At 30.6% G+C, this 18,203-nt stretch overlaps 1 protein-coding gene across 1 annotated transcript; it reads left to right on the forward strand.

Moving 5' to 3' along the window:
* The first annotated feature begins 1,049 nt into the window (after positions 1 to 1,049).
* LOC113363401 (synaptic vesicular amine transporter-like) lies at positions 1,050 to 13,725 on the forward strand. Its single transcript, XM_026605900.1, has 11 exons — positions 1,050 to 1,160; positions 2,766 to 2,930; positions 7,047 to 7,197; positions 8,715 to 8,773; positions 8,847 to 8,968; positions 9,189 to 9,333; positions 9,400 to 9,501; positions 9,568 to 9,794; positions 10,641 to 10,791; positions 11,094 to 11,260; positions 13,651 to 13,725. Exons 1-11 carry the CDS (start codon positions 1,064 to 1,066, stop codon positions 13,714 to 13,716), a joined length of 1,452 nt encoding a protein of 483 aa, XP_026461685.1. The 5' UTR covers positions 1,050 to 1,063; the 3' UTR covers positions 13,717 to 13,725.
* Positions 13,726 to 18,203: the final 4,478 nt, after the last annotated feature.

Raw genomic sequence — 18,203 nt, forward strand, 5'->3', positions numbered from 1 at the left:
TAATCTATTGTTTTATAATATTTAACTTCCCGTAGGGTAAGTTATAGTAATCGCAGAAAATCAAAAATGAAATTTTTTATATATCTTTACGTTTCAAAGGTTTCTGAATATTTTGGCATACCTTAGGAAAAATGGATATATTTGTGTGTGTGTGTGTGTGTGCGGATACAAATTTTCGTCGACAATTTCGGGAACACCGATCAACTGATTTGAGTAATTCAAAAAACATTCGATTCTTATTGATAAGGAGGCTGATTAGTTTTTGGCGAAGGCAGGTCTGGCCGTTTCGAAGATACGGGGCAAAAAATGCCAAAAACGGTAACTCAGTTTTTAAGAGAACGGAGCGTCCAATTTTAATAATTCAAAACACATTTTACTTGTATTGGCAAGATGAAGAACTGATTAAATTTTTGGTAAGACAGGTTTAGCGGTTATGGACTCTCAATAATAATAAGTTGAAAAAATGTCATTTGGCGGTCAAAAATGTTTATTGGACATATGTACATCAAATTATCAGACATTTTATAGAGATTTTAATAATGTGTACACATTTTGTGTAATTTTTTTTGGGTTCCGTACCAAGATTTTTAATTACGGTACGAAAAGTTCCAGCAATTTGCCTTAAGGCACGATGTCATGCACCCCACTATAGTAATATAATATAGTTTTGTTTGTTTATCTTCCAGCCAAGATGATGTTCTGAGCAGATATCCTGAGGATGGAACGTACATAGTTCCGTAACGCATAAACATTTTTTTAAACTGTTTGGGTCTTTTACTGCTATTTTGGACTTTTTAATCAAAGCCTAACACAATATGTATATAAATATAATCTCAATACAAAATGCAACATTTTCCCCAGCTTCCTGACTATTTGCAGTCGCCGTTTGCCGCAGATTGTATTTTTCCAGTATAAGATTAACGTTTGAAAATAAAGTTCATCTCACATTGATAAATAATAGTAGTGTAGATCGAGTTAAAAGACAATAATCATGAGTGTTTTCATTATAGGTGACACAATAAATCGAGACGCAGCGAGCGATACCACCATGTCGGCCGACGGAATGACATTTCTGCAAAGATGCCGCGCTTCACGACGTCTCGTGCTACTTATTGTAGCTATTGCATTGCTTTTAGATAACATGTTACTCACAACTGTAGGTAAGTAAAATTTCATTAATAAGTTATAAAAATAAATTCAATAAAAATGTATAAATGTCTGTATAGCCCACACGATTCCGACGCCACTGGGTATAGATGATGTTTTAGGGATAATTGGATCCATGGTAAAAGTACAACTTTTACTAACTTTTATTAACTATTTGTCTGTAAGTGTGTAGCGTGTACAAATTCGAAAATTCAAATAATGCTTATAAAAACTCTCTTTTTATTGACATAAAATAATTTAGAGGCTTTTTTTAACCATCAAGAGTTACTTAAGTCTTTTACCATGCAAATTTGATGCAGTTCACCAGAATACCGTACGAATCTGGAGTTCTGGAGAACAGGGATCGTCTAATTTCAATGATTCAAAAAATATTCGATTTCTATTGATAAGGAGGCGTGCTGATTAGTTTTTAGCAAAGGCAGGTTCAGCCGTTCCGAAGATACGGATAAAAAGTGCCAAGAATGGTAATTCAATTTTTGAGAAACGAAGCGTTCGATTTGAATGATTCAAAAAACATTTTATTTGTATTGACGAAATAAATAACTGATAATTTTTGGGAAGGCAGGTCTAGCGGTTTCGGATATCCAATAAAGAAAGTGAAAACATGTCATTTGGCGGACAAAAATGATCATTATAGACATTTGCACATCAAATCATCACATATTTTATTGATATCTTAATAATAAGAATAATTTCTGTTTACATTTACTCGTATATGGGTTCCTTACCTATGTTTATCAGTTATACTGTTCATCAGTTAGCGACGCGGCGCCCACGCGCTTCGATATTTTGTTTCTACCCACCTAACGAATCGCGATTACTTTGAAAAAAAGTTAAAAAAAATATTTCAAAGTACAAAAAAAAATCAAAAAGGTCAATTTTTTCAAAAAATTTTAAAAATCTCAAAAATAGTTCTTTTTTCAGTAAAATTGAATTTTTTTTAATTTGTTTTTTTGTGTACGGGATGTTCCAACAATTTGCCTTAAGGCACGATGCCATGCAGTACTAGTTTATTATTAAGAGTGTTAAAACATGCGTAAATTCGAAAAACAGTAATCTAACAATAAGAACAATACGTTTACATACGTTTACATACGTTACTTCAGCATTCGTGCAACGTGCACTACAAGAAATATATTTGTTTTATGGAATTCTTAAAAGATTTGAACATTTAATTACTAGGAAATCTGTCGACCGATTTTTACCAACAATGCCCAGCTAATATATTCTTCAGAATTGAATTCTTTCAATAAGAATTCAGAAAGTTATAAGAAAAGTTCAAAGAAAATTTTAGTCATGAAGGAATAAACATTACATTTACAAATCGATTTTTCTAGGGAAACGTCCTTCTTTCTTGCAAAAATAAAACTAATATAAAGCATTAAAAGTTATTGTTGGGTAATAAAAATACGCAATGAATACACTTGACTAAGAATTGCTAGGTACCTTTAAGTCAAATATACTCATTTAAATGTACTTAATTATATTATTATAAACTGTAAATTTGTTGTAAATTTGTAAACAAATCATAGTCGACTATCAATTACCGAAAATTGGCAAAAAACCAAAATGCTATTTTAATTTCTTTTTTCTTTCAGTGCCAATCATACCAGAATTCCTTTATGATATAAGGCATCCCAATGCAACATTAGCGCAAATAAATGATGCAGCATCACCCGTAACTATACCGCCCCTTACACAATCTAACAACAAGTGCATGACGCAAACTGCTAGCAACAACAATGCTACCTTACCACCATATGGTAAAGTAATTTTTATTTAATTATGTATATTTGATTATTTATTTATTATTATTTAATATTAATAATATTATATATATTAAGTTTACTTCACAAAAATTTGATCAATGGAGTGAAATCATAGATCTATGCTAAAAGTATAAGGTCTATGAATGAAATAAATAAAATTAGTATCATTAATTAATACAACCAGTGGTGTTGTGCTAATATTTTTACTGCCGGAACGCTAAAATTAAAAAACCGGTTAAAAAAACGGTTCGCATGTTTGTTTCGGTTCCGTTCGAAAAGGAAAGAAACGAAAATCATTACAAAACCCATTTTGTGCACATATATGTATGTTTATTACAATAATAGGAAATTTAATAAAAATTAGTCAAATTATAATTTATAAAATTCATTTATTAAATCACTTTCTGTATGTAGTGATTTTTTTTTTAATTCCTTTTGCCGGAACGCGTTCCGGCCCAAAAATGATTTGCCGGAACGACGTTCCGGCGCGTTCCGGCCCGACAACACCACTGAATATAACCAATTAGTATCATTAATAGCTAAACTGTATCATATTAATAATAGCTTATTATTACGATGTGGATTGATACACGCACAAATATCAACTATGAGCTCTTAATAATAAGAAGTATTTTTTGACAACTTATTGTCACCTAATTAACTTCCCGAAGGAGAAGTTTATGTTTTCATCAAAAAATCCGATTCGCTAATTTTATGTTTTCTCGACGTTTCAAGCCATTCTGAATCGAATGAGACCAAATTTGGAAAAAGTATGTGTGTGTGTGTGTGTGTGTGTGTGTGTGTGTGTGTGTGTGTGTGTGTGTGTGCGTGTGCACCAACAGATTTTTTGCCGTAAATCGCCGTTTTCTCAAAAACGGCTGGACCGATTTCAAAAATTTAAAAGCCATTCGATGTATCTCGATGAGGACTATTGTTTGTCAGTTTTGTGCGACGATCGGCCAAACCGTTTCTTCGTAAATAGCAGAGAAGTGAAAACTCTTTCGTCCACGTTTTAGCCCGCAGTTATGAATCGATTTTGAAAATTCAAAAACCGTTCGAAAGATATTGGTTGGGAATCGTGCTGATTAGTTTTTGGTAGAGATCGGCCGGGCCGTTTTCTTGTAATAAAGTTTAAAAAAAAAAAATTTCGACGATTTTTATGATTATTTTTTTGACGATAGATACCATAGTTTTCTAGGTCATACTAAAATATTACGGCCCTACGACAACTGGTTCAGCTTTAAAAATTCGTCAAAGTTTGCAAAAATCAGTATGGTCTTTTTGGCATTTGTCAAAATTAGACTTTTGATCGACGTTTTCTCAAAAACGCCTGAACCGATTTTAGAAATTTAAAAGCCATTTGATGTATTTCGGTGAGGACTATCGTTTGTCAGTTTTGTGCAACGATCTGCCAAGCCGTTTCTTTGTAATTTGAAAAAAAGTGTTGAACTTTTCGTCCACATTTAAGCTCATCCTACCGAACCGATTTTAAAAAATCAAAAACTGTTCGAAAGATATTAGTTGGGAATGATGCTGATTAATTTTAGGTGAAAATCTACCGAGACGTTTTCTTGTAATTAACTGTTGAAAAAAAGTGTTAAATTTTCGTCCACATTTAAGCTTATCCTACCGAACCGATTTTGAAAAATCAAAAACTGTTCGAAAGATATTAGTTGGGAATGATGCTGATTAATTTTAGGTGAAAATCTACCGAGCCGTTTTCTTGTAATTAACTGTTGAAAAAAAGTGTTAAATTTTCGTCGACATTTAAGCTCATCCTACCGAACCGATTTTGAAAAATCAAAAACTGTTCGAAAGATATTAGTTGGGAATGATGCTGATTAATTTTAGGTGAAAATCTACCGAGCCGTTTTCTTGTAATTAACTGTTGAAAAAAAGTGTTAAATTTTCGTCCACATTTAAGCTTATCCTACCGAACCGATTCTGAAAAATCAAAAACTGTTCGAAAGATATTAGTTGGGAATGATGCTGATTAATTTTAGGTGAAAATCTACCGAGCCGTTTTCTTGTAATTAACTGTTGAAAAAAAGTGTTAAATTTTCGTCCACATTTAAGCTTATCCTACCGAACCGATTTTGAAAAATCAAAAACTGTTCGAAAGATATTAGTTGGGAATGATGCTGATTAATTTTAGGTGAAAATCTACCGAGCCGTTTTCTTGTAATTAACTGTTGAAAAAAAGTGTTAAATTTTCGTCCACATTTAAGCTTATCCTACCGAACCGATTTTGAAAAATCAAAAACTGTTCGAAAGATATTAGTTGGGAATGATGCTGATTAATTTTAGGTGAAAATCTACCGAGCCGTTTTCTTGTAATTAATTGTTGAAAAAAAGTGTTAAATTTTCGTCCACATTTAAGCTTATCCTACCGAACCGATTTTGAAAAATCAAAAACTGTTCGAAAGATATCATTTGGGAATGATGCTGATTAATTTTAGGTGAAAATCTACCGAGCCGTTTTTTTGTAATTAACTGTTGAAAAAAAGTGTTAAATTTTCGTCCACATTTAAGCTTATCCTACCGAACCGATTTTGAAAAATCAAAAACTGTTCGAAAGATATTAGTTGGGAATGATGCTGATTAATTTTAGGTGAAAATCTACCGAGCCGTTTTCTTGTAATTAACTGTTAAAAAAAAATTTAAGCCTTTTTTCATGGAACTTTTTTTGGCGATATACATCATGGTCTTATAGAACTTACTGTAATATTACGGCCTTACAACAAGTAGTTTAATTTTAAAAATTCGTCAAACTTTGCTAAAATTATTATCGTTTTTTTTAAAGTAGGATTGATGAAGTATATTATTTATACTTTTTTTTTGATTAAGTCGATTATTTACACATATCGGGAAGTTCATGTAATTTGCCTCAAGGCTAAATACCAAACCAACTATTTATATTTATTAACTTCCCGAAGGAGAAGTTTATGTTTTCATCAAAAAATCCGATTCGCTAATTTTATGTTTTCTCGACGTTTCAAGCCATTCTGAATCGAATGAGACCAAATTTGGAAAAAGTATGTGTGTGTGTGTGTGTGTGTGTGTGTGTGTGTGTGTGTGTGTGTGCGTGTGCACCAACAGATTTTTTATTTTATATAAATAAAGTAAATACATCCTATTATCGCCCTTAATGTCTACTATATAATATGGGAAATACGGACAAAATGGTTTATATCGATAAAATGACACAGTGGCTTTATTTAAAAATTGGCTAATTTTATTGAAGTTTCCGCATAACATGAAAGAAGCCATAATAAAAAGCTTGTCAGATGTTGAGCGTCATTGTCACAGTCTTGTCGCAGTAATCAGTTCAAACTTGTTTCGCGACTTGAAAAGTTTATTTTGAAGGTGTTTTTCACGTATTTTTGGGTTCATGATATTGATAGTGAGCTATTAATAATAATAAGTATTTTTTGACAACTTATTGTGACCTAATTTATTTTATATAAATAAAGTACGCCTATTATCTCCTTTTATGTCGACTCTATAAAAGGGGAATTACGGACAAAAGGGTATATATTGACAAAATGACACAGTGGCCTTATTTAAAAATTGGCTAAATTTATTGAAGTTTCCGCGATTGTATAACATGAAAGAAGCCATAATAAAAAGCTTGTCAGATGTTGAGCGTCATTGTCACAGTCTTGTCGCAGTAATCAGTTCAAACTTGTTTCGCGACTTGAAAAGTTTATTTTGAAGGTGTTTTTCACGTATTTTTGGGGTTCATGCTTCATGTGTTAATATTCCATTCCAAAGAGGATAAAACGATTTATATGTGAAATGCTTTCTTAAAAATTAGCATCTCAGTATATCCTTAACATATATGTCATTTTGTCCATACTATATGGATAAAATGGTTTTTGTAATAGTTTGCATTTTTTCTTAATAAATATGTTACTATAATTTCTACTTAATTAAAATACTATTTACTAGTAGTCAATGAACCAAAGATGAGTGAAAACGATTAATACTGGTTATAATACCAATGAATGAATAAATATCATTAAAAAGCAAAACACCATGTCATTTTGTCCGTACTTCCTCTACCTATATTATTCTTTTCAATTTATTCTCACTCATCTCCCAAAATAGACAATACAACAATGTCAACTGAATCACCGCAAGAAAGACAACAACGGCATGAAGAACTGGTTGGAGAAACTGTGGAAGTTGGACTTATGTTCGCATCTAAAGCGTTTGTTCAGTTGATTGTTAACCCTATTGTCGGACCACTAACCCATAAGTAAGTAATTTTAAAGCAAATATTAATCATGTAGGATACACAAGCTTTGCAAACTCTAATATCTCATACATATATCTGAACTCTTGCAAACTCTAATATCTAATATACCTGAACTCTTAAGGCGACCATATTTCTTCAAGTCAAAACCGGGACGTGTTATATTTTATCTTATATTTTTGGATCTATCTGTTTTTTCAACTTTTAAACTTATTATAAAATTTTATTGAATTTTTTTTCATAATTATTTATAAATAATTAGCGTTCATTTTCATAACTTTTGTTACCTTTTGTAAAATTAAAAATAAAAGTTTAAAATTATAAATGTGAGATGCTATTTTAACACGCCTTTTTCATATAAGCGTACTAGTTGTACATAACATTTTCCGATATTTGGTGGGCATTATCAATCAAGTAAGAGCGAAGAATTAATTTAGACGGGACAATCCCGGAGAAACGGTTTAAATCCGGGACAATTATTGCTCTGAGAAAAACCCGGGACACAAGATGGAAACCCGGGACTGTCCCGGTCAAACCGGGACGTATGGTCTTCTTATGAACTCTATATATGCATGTCTATTCGAAATTTTGTTCATTGAATGTGTTCTTTTAGCAAAAATTAAAGTAAAACATATTTTGAATTCAATAAATTGTGGCGGGCATAGCTCAGTCAGTATCATGATCGACTTACGCGTCGAAGTTCTCGCATCGAGTCCTGGCGCTATCTAAATAACAACAAATTGTGAAATCAAATATGATTATGCCAATATACTTGTACTTGAATAGATTGATATATTAAAATGTATGTAAATATGGAAAAAGATGTAAAAATAAAAGAAATCATATAAAAGATGCAATTGAATAGAATTTGAATTGTTGAGTGAAAATTGAATAGAATTAGAAGTCAAAAAGAAAACCTATTTACTATTATATCTGTAAGCGCCCGGCGCAATGTTTATTAAAAAAAGTCAATTAAAAAATCACTACACACGGACACTTTATTACCTCGAAGGACCAGATATAATTTATTATTAGAAAGGCTATATTCTTCAAAAATAAGTAAGTTAAATAAGTTGGTTTAGTTATTAATAGTATTTATTTGTTTGATGTTCACGGTTCAAGTTTTGCGTGCAGAATGAGGATGAATTTCTTAAAAACTATCTTAGTACCTAGAGTAGGGTAGGAAATTATTTTATTATGTCAGGTAGAGGGAGATGGATTAATAAAATTTGTGAGGCTCGAACATACCGCCACGTTTTGAAAAAAACAATGGGAAATTAATTTATATGATTTTTCAACACTGCTTTATGTAGTTATGGTGTTATGGTAAAGTTACAATAAAAATGTATAATAATGATTGAGATTAATTACTTATAATAGTATGTTAAAATGGTTGATTTTATTATCACTTAAATTCTAGTATTGATTAAAGTCTTGTGTTTGTTTATGAATTTACTATTGATTATATTCTCTTTTGATTACAATATTTTGATATACATTTGTATGTTTAATACTTTCAGGATTGGATACAGCATACCAATGTTTAGTGGATTCATAATTATGTTTTTATCAACAATAAGTAAGTACAATTGAATATTGCACAAGTTGTTCAATTATTATTACATTAATGTCTGATCTATATCCTTCCACAGTTTTTGCATTCGGAAGAAGTTATTTCGTATTATTTCTTGCTCGTGCATTGCAAGGAATTGGTTCATCTTGTTCTTCAGTTTCTGGGATGGGAATGCTCGCTGAACGCTATACCGATGACGAGGTGGGTTGCATTTTATAACAATTTAGTTTCGATATGAATTTCGGAAGATATAGTTCAAATTCAGATCAGTTATTATTATTCATGTTTTATTTGCAAATAATGTCAAAACAGTTCTGATTGGCTGAGTCACTTTATCAAGATAAATCTTGAGTTTTTATGAATGTTTTAAAATTGGGTAAAAAACTATTTTTGTTCGAATTGTTTATAAACTTTTTTGTAGGAACGTGGAAATGCGATGGGTATTGCGTTAGGCGGGCTGGCTTTAGGAGTACTCATAGGTCCGCCGTTCGGAGGTGTTATGTACGAATTTGTTGGTAAAAGCGCCCCATTCTTAGTACTTGCTGCTCTGGCACTTGGCGATGGATGTAAGTAATAATTTATAATTTCAATCACTCACTTCTCAATCCTAATACATAACAATTATCATTCAGTGTTGCAGTTATTCATGCTACAACCAAGTGTGGTACGCCAGGAAAGTGATCCTCCAACATTAAAGAGTTTAATATCAGATCCGTATATCTTAATTGCAGCAGGTAAGTCTGAAATATAAATATAACCTGCAGTATATATCTGACAAATAAAATATTTTCTATAAATAGGTTCCATAACATTTGCTAATATGGGCATCGCGATGCTCGAACCCTCATTGCCAATATGGATGATGGATAATATGGAGGCGAGTCGGTGGGAACAGGGTGTTGCATTTCTCCCAGCAAGTATATCTTATTTGATAGGAACTAATTTATTCGGCCCTCTGGGTCATCGTATGGGTAGATGGCTTGCTGCTTTACTGGGACTTTTAATTATTGGCGTGTGCCTCATCTGTGTAAGTACTCTTATAAAATCGTCGCTTATATACTACTTATATTATAAGTTAGACCATATCTTTTCAAGTCAAAACCGGGACGGTAATTTTTAGTTATGATAAACCGGGACGAAGGAGGGGGGGTGAACACTAAAAAATATAATATGATTCTAAAATAACAAATACTTTTTAAAAATGCAATAAAAATCCGACTTTTATAAATGTGTGTTTTTTTTAATCAGAATTATTGACTAAGAACTTTGTTATACAATTAATTGTTGTATTTTATACTAATCATTTTGGATCTATATGTTTTTGAAGCTTTCAAACCAAATAAAAAACTTTGTACAATTTTCTTCATAATTATTTAAAAATAATTAGCACTTAGGTATTCCAGACAGTCAAGTAGTCATATTCATAATTTTTTTTTAATTTTTGTAAAATTTAAAATAAAAGTTCAAAATTATGAATCTAAGAGACTATTTTAACCCGCCTTTTTCATATTAGCATACTAGTTGTACATAACATTTTCAGATATTTGATGGTTAGTTGTAATTTTATTAACAAGTAAGAGCGAAGATTCAATATAGGTATTGGTCTATACTTTTCGAAAACCCCGAACAATCCGGGACAAAAAATCCAAATCCGAAACAAAAATTGCTTTTAGAAAAATTCGGGGCACAAGGTGATAACCCAAAACTGTCCCGGGACGTATGGTCACCTTAATTATAGGTCGTAATTCGAATGTGGTATTCTAACTAATAATTAGTGATTTTGATGACAAATATCATAAACTATTTTGGCGTGGTTTTGCGCACAATAGCTATCAATACTTTCGAATTTTACATAATATAATGTATTTTTCAGATTCCAATGGCTTCTTCTATAAACCATCTCATAGTACCAAATGCTGGCTTAGGTTTTGCCATAGGAATGGTTGATTCATCAATGATGCCAGAACTTGGATATTTAGTAGATATCAGGCACAGTGCGGTTTATGGCAGTGTTTATGCTCTTGGTAAGCATTTATATAAGATTAATTCAATATTTATCTATAACAAGTTTACCTGTACTACATTAGTTTTACAAACTAAAAATTGGCTATATTGTGTTGAAATTTTTTCAAGTTTTTTCACACTGAGGTGTTTAAAAGTAAAGAATATGAAGGAACAAAAGAATGTTTCAATATTATATATTGATAGTTTTCGCAATTATTTATCTGTTAAAGTTAAAGCAATTTGCAGAAGGGCATAAATGCATAATTATTTAAATTAGTCTCTGTGACGAGATTTGGATTATAAATTCTATATATTTACCTAGGTGATGTGGCATTTTGCCTTGGCTTTGCCATTGGACCAGCCATGAGTGGTACTTTGGTGAATACCATCGGTTTCGAATGGATGCTTGTTGGTATCGCAATACTGTGCTTCCTCTATGCGCCATTGCTGTACTTACTGAAAGCTCCACCGACAAAAGAAGAGAAAAAGGTAATAATTATTAAGATTTGTATATATTTATTCCTCATTATTATTATTTATATTAAGGGTAAGTTATAGTAATTGTAAAAAAATCGAAAAGGAATTTTTTTATATATCTTTATATTTTAAAGGTTTTTGAACATTATGGCATATCTTAGAAAAAATGGATATATGTGTGTGTGGGTGTGTGTGCGTGTGTGTGTATGTATGTGCGTATACAAGTTTTCGTCGACGATTTCGAGAACGTCGAGTTCTCATTGCGTGATTCAAAAAACATTCGATTGCTATTGATAAGGAGGCGTGCTGATTAGTTTTTAGAAAATTTTATGGGGCAAAGAGTGCCAAAAATGGTAATTTAATTTTTGAGAGAACGAAGCGTCCGAATTGGATAATTCAGAATAAATTTTATTAGTATTGACGAAATGAAGATCTGATGTAATTTTTGGGAAGGCATAGCGATTTCGAAAATCCAATGACAAAAGTAAAAAAAAGCCATTTGGTGGTCAAAAATAATCATTAGACATATGCACATAAAATTTTCAGATATTTTACAGATACTTTAATAATAAAAATAAATTTTGTTTACATTTCCAATGATTCCGTACCAAATTTTATACATTAGTCTGCTACGCGGCGTTCACGCACTTCCATAGTTCGTTTCTACGCAGTTAAGATTGCTTGCTGAAAAACTGTTTGAAATTTCCAAAATATTTAAAATTTAAAAAATATCAAACCTTTTAAAAAGGTGATTTATTTCAAAAATTTAAAATTCTCAAAAATCTATTTTTTTCAAAGTTCTAAAATAAATTTGAATCTTTTTTTTAAAAAATGTAAATTTTGGTAGGAAAAGTTCCAGCAATTTGCCTTAAAGCGCGATGCCATGCATCACTAGTGTAAATTTTATTGCAAACATGTTATTTATTGTCGAAGCTTTGGATCAACAAATATTACATCTTACGGTTGTCTATTAAGCAACAAAGTTCATCAGAACATAAGAAAAAGTAGCAAATACCTTTCTCAAGAAGTGTCAATAATCGACTACATCAATAAGCACTGACATTTAGAAACTGTTACCATTGTGACGATAGAATTTTTAAGCTTAGACATTTTTTCATATTTTGATGATTTTTTATAAGTAAGTCACTTTTAGGGCCATACTACTTTAGGGTGTTTCTTAAGACTATAATCTCTATCATCATATAAAGTTCCATCAAAGTTGTCAGAAAAAGTTCCACAATTTTTGAACGGGTTATTAATTTTCAAAAAATGATTCAGGATTTTTAACTAGAACGTCGACAAAAAATGTTGCACTTATGTGGTAAGTTTTAAGAAACGGCTCGACAGATCGTTTTATCGTTACAAAACTAATCAATGTGACTCCCAATCGTGTTTCATCAAATAGCTTTTAAAGTTTTAAAATCGGTGCTGCTGTTTTTGAGAAAACATCTACAGGGTGCGCCATTTAGACCTGCGGTATTTCAAAGTTGAATAACTCTGTCGGTAATTATCAGATTTTGACAAATGAGCATGATTCTGAAACGTCATTTAGTGCCATTTTAGACATGAGTCAATACACACCGAAAGAACGCGCTGAAACCGTAACACTTTACATTGAAAACAATCGTTTAGTTGTGAAACGTCTCCGGCGGAGTCAATAAACAAAACTGTCGGATTTGGGGAACAGAAAACCCATACGTGATTCATGAAACACCACTGCACGATCAAAAAATTACTGTTTGGGCTGGAGTGTGCTCCAAAACCATCATCGGACCATTTTTTTCAAAGTTGGAGAAACCATCGACGGCGCACGTTAGTTGGATGTTGGCGCACTTTGCGTGAACAACACTTTTATTTTCAACAAGACGGCGCACCTTGCCACACCGCAGTTGCTACGATGCAGTTTTTGTAGCGCAAGTTCCCGGGACACGTTGTGTCGAAAAATGGTGATGACCTTTTGTGTATCAAATGAAGGTGGTCATTTAATCGACTTGTATTCTAAATCTGGTTTGAAATAAATGGCATGAAATATCCTAAATAAATCCTGTTCATTTGTCAAAATCTGATAATTACCAACAGAGTTATTCAACTTTGAAATACCGCAGGTCTAAATGGCGCACCCTGAAGTCAAATTTTGGCCTACATACACAGAAATACATTCTCAAATTTTGGTGTCAAACGCTCAGAATGACTTGAAATATATAGAAAAATTATCAAATCGCATTTTCTGGCAAAAACAAACCAAAAAACTAGTTTCTTCTGGAAAGTTATTAATTATGTTAATTACAGTATTAATGTTAAATGTAATTACTATATACACGTATATTTGTAAATATCATTAAATGTTTAAGGCATAAATATATAACAACATTTTAATACAAGTAATTCACCTTTTGTTACAGCAATTGATGGGAGACAGAGCTTCAGTCAGGTACGTATCTTACCACAACGAAGAAAACGATGAATAAATTCAAAACAACAATAACAATTGCTAAAACTTCTATTCTAAACTATGATACTATCATCTTCAAAATTCACTTTCCTTTTTATTTCTTGTTAACATGATTTGATGAGCGACTTTGTAACTAGTTTTCGAAATTAAATAAAAAATTGCCAAAAAATTAATATTATATGCTCAAAATAATGGCACTAATTTATTATATTTTCTGAAACTTACACTAAGTATTTAACAAAATTTTTTCATGAACATTTTTCATAAACGTTTTGTAAGCAATAATTTCAAATTGCATCATAATGTATCTATATAAACTATTGCAATAATTTGAATTTATGCGCAAGACTTGATAAGATTTATATTTTATTTTGTTTAAAAAGGATATATTAAAGTGCGCAAGGACATTTCTTAGTTGTTAATAAATTTAACCTATTTTATTATATATGGTTAAATCCGTTTATATTTGAGTTCATCAGAAACAAACAAAACTTTTTGCTTTTTGGGTAAACCTTCCGTAGAGATTTTTTCTTTTAATGCACTTGCGTATCTTTACCTTTAAAATCAAGACTAACATATTAGAAGTGCACTAAGAACATATCTGATGGCTTCTATAGAGAAAATTTATCTATTTATTCAATAGAAAATATAAGTTCACAACGTCCAAATAACTAAAGTTTATGTAATTTATAAGTATTTAATTTATTATTGGACCATTACATCGCATTTATTGCATGCGATTATGTATAATTATGAAACTGAAGATTAATTTTCGGCAAGAAAATTAAAAATCTTTTAGGTTTGTAATGAATACATTCTCTAAACTGTTATCATGATCAAAACTGAACTTACACTACATCTATAAATCAAATTTCTTTCGATTACATCCAATTGAACTGTTACTTATAATTTTTAAAATCAATTTAAAAGTAACATAAATAGTAAATTATAATGAAGTTATGCAAATGTGTATTTTATTGTAAATTATATTATATGAAACTAAATGTAAACTTAATAGAATATGAAAAATGATGTTGCTTACAAGTTAGATACAACTCTGTGTTTTTATAAGGGACTACCTCGAAATATATATTTATAAATAATAAGTGAAACGACCAATAAAATAAACTTCGATTAAGTCTGTTATATATGTATGTTTAATGTTAATCTATATCTCTAACTGAAAACTATATTTGAAATCTAAATAATTAATATTAATTTTTTACTCTATTTTGATAAAAAAAATACTAAGATAAGAATTTTTGAATGGCTGCAAAAATTGTTATCACAAGTTCGTTTATGTGAATTTTTTAAGTTGATCTTTTAAATAACTATTTTTATAAACGGACAATATTCATAATCGAATCGAATTGATTTTAATCTACATACTTTGTTATACCAATCATAATCAATTCATCTATATAACAAGAAGCTGAAAAAATAACTCGAAATTTAAATTGAATATAATCAACTTGTTTGTATTTTAGTAAGTATAATAATAAAAAATGTTAAATGTATATTAATGAAATTAAATAGCACATACTGTAATATATAATCTTCTTCGGTGTTTGATATAAATGTATTAAAATATATTAGGTATATCAAAAGAAACTATTAAAATATATTACATCAAAACAAATATAAGAAATAAATTTGTAATGTAAACATCGATAAAAGAGCAAGGGACACTTACTTGAACGGGCCTTTTAAACATTACTATAAAATTCTCTTCTAATGTTGAAAGAAAATTTAATTGTGATCTTATTAGATATATATGTGAGTGAGTGTTTGTCTACATATATAGATACAGAAATAAAATAAAACAAAAAAATGTGAATATGTAGATAAATAATTCCAATCGACTGATATTTAGCTGACAAAAATAAAATAAATTTCGAGTTATTTTACTCAAGTTATGTGTAGAATTTCTGTGATATAATAGTATAACATTGAACAGATTACAATCAATCACAATAATAAACATTTATACATAAATACATATATGTAAATTCTGTTTTAGCTTTAAGCGATTTGTAATATTATGATGTTACAAGTTTTACTTGCTGATAAAAGCAAAATTGACCATATAGTCTAAATCTAATAATAAGACTACATCACTGATGAACATAATAATGATAATAATAATATAAGGCGCTGTGTTTTCATATTTACATTTAAATGAATTTAACTTGGAAAATCATTTGCAATTGTTATAATTTGCACTCGTGAAAATTAAAAGTTCACCTATTCCTACTGTTGATTTTTGTTAATGTGTTATGAAGTCAAAAAGAACTATATTTTCTATAAATTTATATTTCATTTTTTCAATATCATTGTGAAACCACATGCGCATAATGCCGTAATACAATCAAAAATATACGTGACTGTTGTTCTACGCTGTACTTCTTAGTATAATAAAGTTATTGTTGTCAAAAGCATTTATTTTAATATTATTATAAATGTTTGTATGTTCAATATTTGGGGGATATGTTTTTACAAATTGCATATAAACCGAGAGCCATTTGTCTAATAGCAAAAGAGTTGTCGATATAACAAATATAGGCTCAAAGAACAAAAATATAAAATTATCACGCATTCTGCGGGACGGGAATTTTTACCCGTTTTCCAAACTATACATACAGTGACCCAATGTGACCATATTTCTTTATATTATGTGATTTGTGAACTTAACCCTCTTTGGGGACGAGACGGTTTGAAGTGAACCGTATACCATGCGGCTGAACTCCTGCCCGATAGTCATTTAAAATTGCCAACGCATATTTCAAGCACTCTAACTCAAATTATAGCACTCCAACTCAAATAAATATTTTATATTTATATACACAAAGTTTCCACATGATAAACAAAATGTTTATTTGTTTAATAACTATTCATCAGTTTAGTTTACTAACATTGAGTTCCACGGCTATCGACATGTATTTAGGTGGGACACATATGCGTTCCTCGCCTCTAACAACTGCCTTCGTCAAACGTATGTGAGTTCTTCGGCCAATTTGATGATTTCTGCGAAACGCATATATGTTCTCAAAGGATGAACATGCTTTATGCATAAAAAAAGAACGATCAAACTATTCTCAACTCAAATGCCGCATTTAGACCCACGATCGAACTCGAGCATCCATACTATGCCTACTGGGTTGACCCGAAAATGACCCGAGGATGGCCCGAGGGCTCAGAGGTTTTATTCGAAGAGTTGACCAAAATATAAGTTAGTTCAACCCTTTTGTTGTGTGGGAAATGTACAAAATATAATACAAGAGCAAAAAAGACCATAGCTAAAAAATAATTGAACTAATTTTAAGTAATTTAGATTAAAAAAATTATTGAAACAAAAAAAGCAGGTTGTTATTATATCCTTATAAACGTCTGATTAAAAAAATATTTATTTAAAAAAACTTATATAATAACAATCAGTGTATAGGTATCCTTATAAGAACATAAATAAACAGTTCTATTTAGTAAATATTTTTTCGGTCAGATTTACTTATACAATGAATATAATTTTTTATATTTTTAACTTCCCGTAGGGTAAGTTATAGTAATCGCAAAAAAACAAAAATAAAAATTTTTGCATATCTCGACGTTTCAAAGGTTTCTGAATATTTTGGCATGCCTTAGAAAAAATGGATGTATGTGTGTGTGTCCCACCTAAATACGTGTATGTGTGTGCGTGTGTGTGTGTGTGCGTGTGTGTGTGCGGATACAAATTTTCGTCGACGATTTCGGGAACACCTATCAATCGATTTAAATAATTCAAAAAACATTCTATTTGTACTGATGAGGAGACGTGCTGATTAGTTTTTGGTGGAGGCAGGTCTAGCCGTTCCAAAGATACGGGGCAAAAAGTGCCAAAAACGGCAACACGGTTTTTAAGAGAACGGAGTATCCGATTTTAGAAATTCAGAAAACATTTTACTTGTATTGACAAGATGAAGAATTGATCAAATTTTCATAAAGGCAGGTCTAGCGGTTTCGGAGATCTAGTAAAAAAATAAAAAAAAAGCCATTTGGCGGTCAAAAATGATCATTAGACATATGCACATCAAATTATCAGATATTTTATAGGGATTTTAACAATAAGTATGAATTTATGGGTTTCGTACCAATGTTTATCCGTTAGACGGCGACGCGGCGCTTACGCGCTTTGACATTTCATCTCTATGCAGTTAAAGCAGTGCGATTGCTTTGAAAAAAAGTTCAGAATTTTCAAACTATGCCAAAATAAAGAAAACTTTTTTTTTTCAAACAATTTTTTTTTCCAAAAAAAGTAATTTTTTGTAGAATTTATAGTTTCTCAAAAATCTAATTTTTTCGAAATATTTTTTTTTCAAAAATGTTAATCGTTTTAAAAAAATAATAATTTTTGGTACGGGAAGTTCCAGCAATTTGCCTTAAGGCACGATGCCATACACCCCACTAGTTTTTAATAAGATAAGTCTATATTATTTATTATATTTATTTATCTTCAAAATAAAATATAAA

The sequence above is a fragment of the Ctenocephalides felis genome, unplaced genomic scaffold (assembly GCF_003426905.1).
Source record: "Ctenocephalides felis isolate EL2017-DRISC unplaced genomic scaffold, ASM342690v1 CF-g0.4_SCAFFOLD_00845, whole genome shotgun sequence".
NCBI lineage: Eukaryota > Metazoa > Arthropoda > Insecta > Siphonaptera > Pulicidae > Ctenocephalides > Ctenocephalides felis.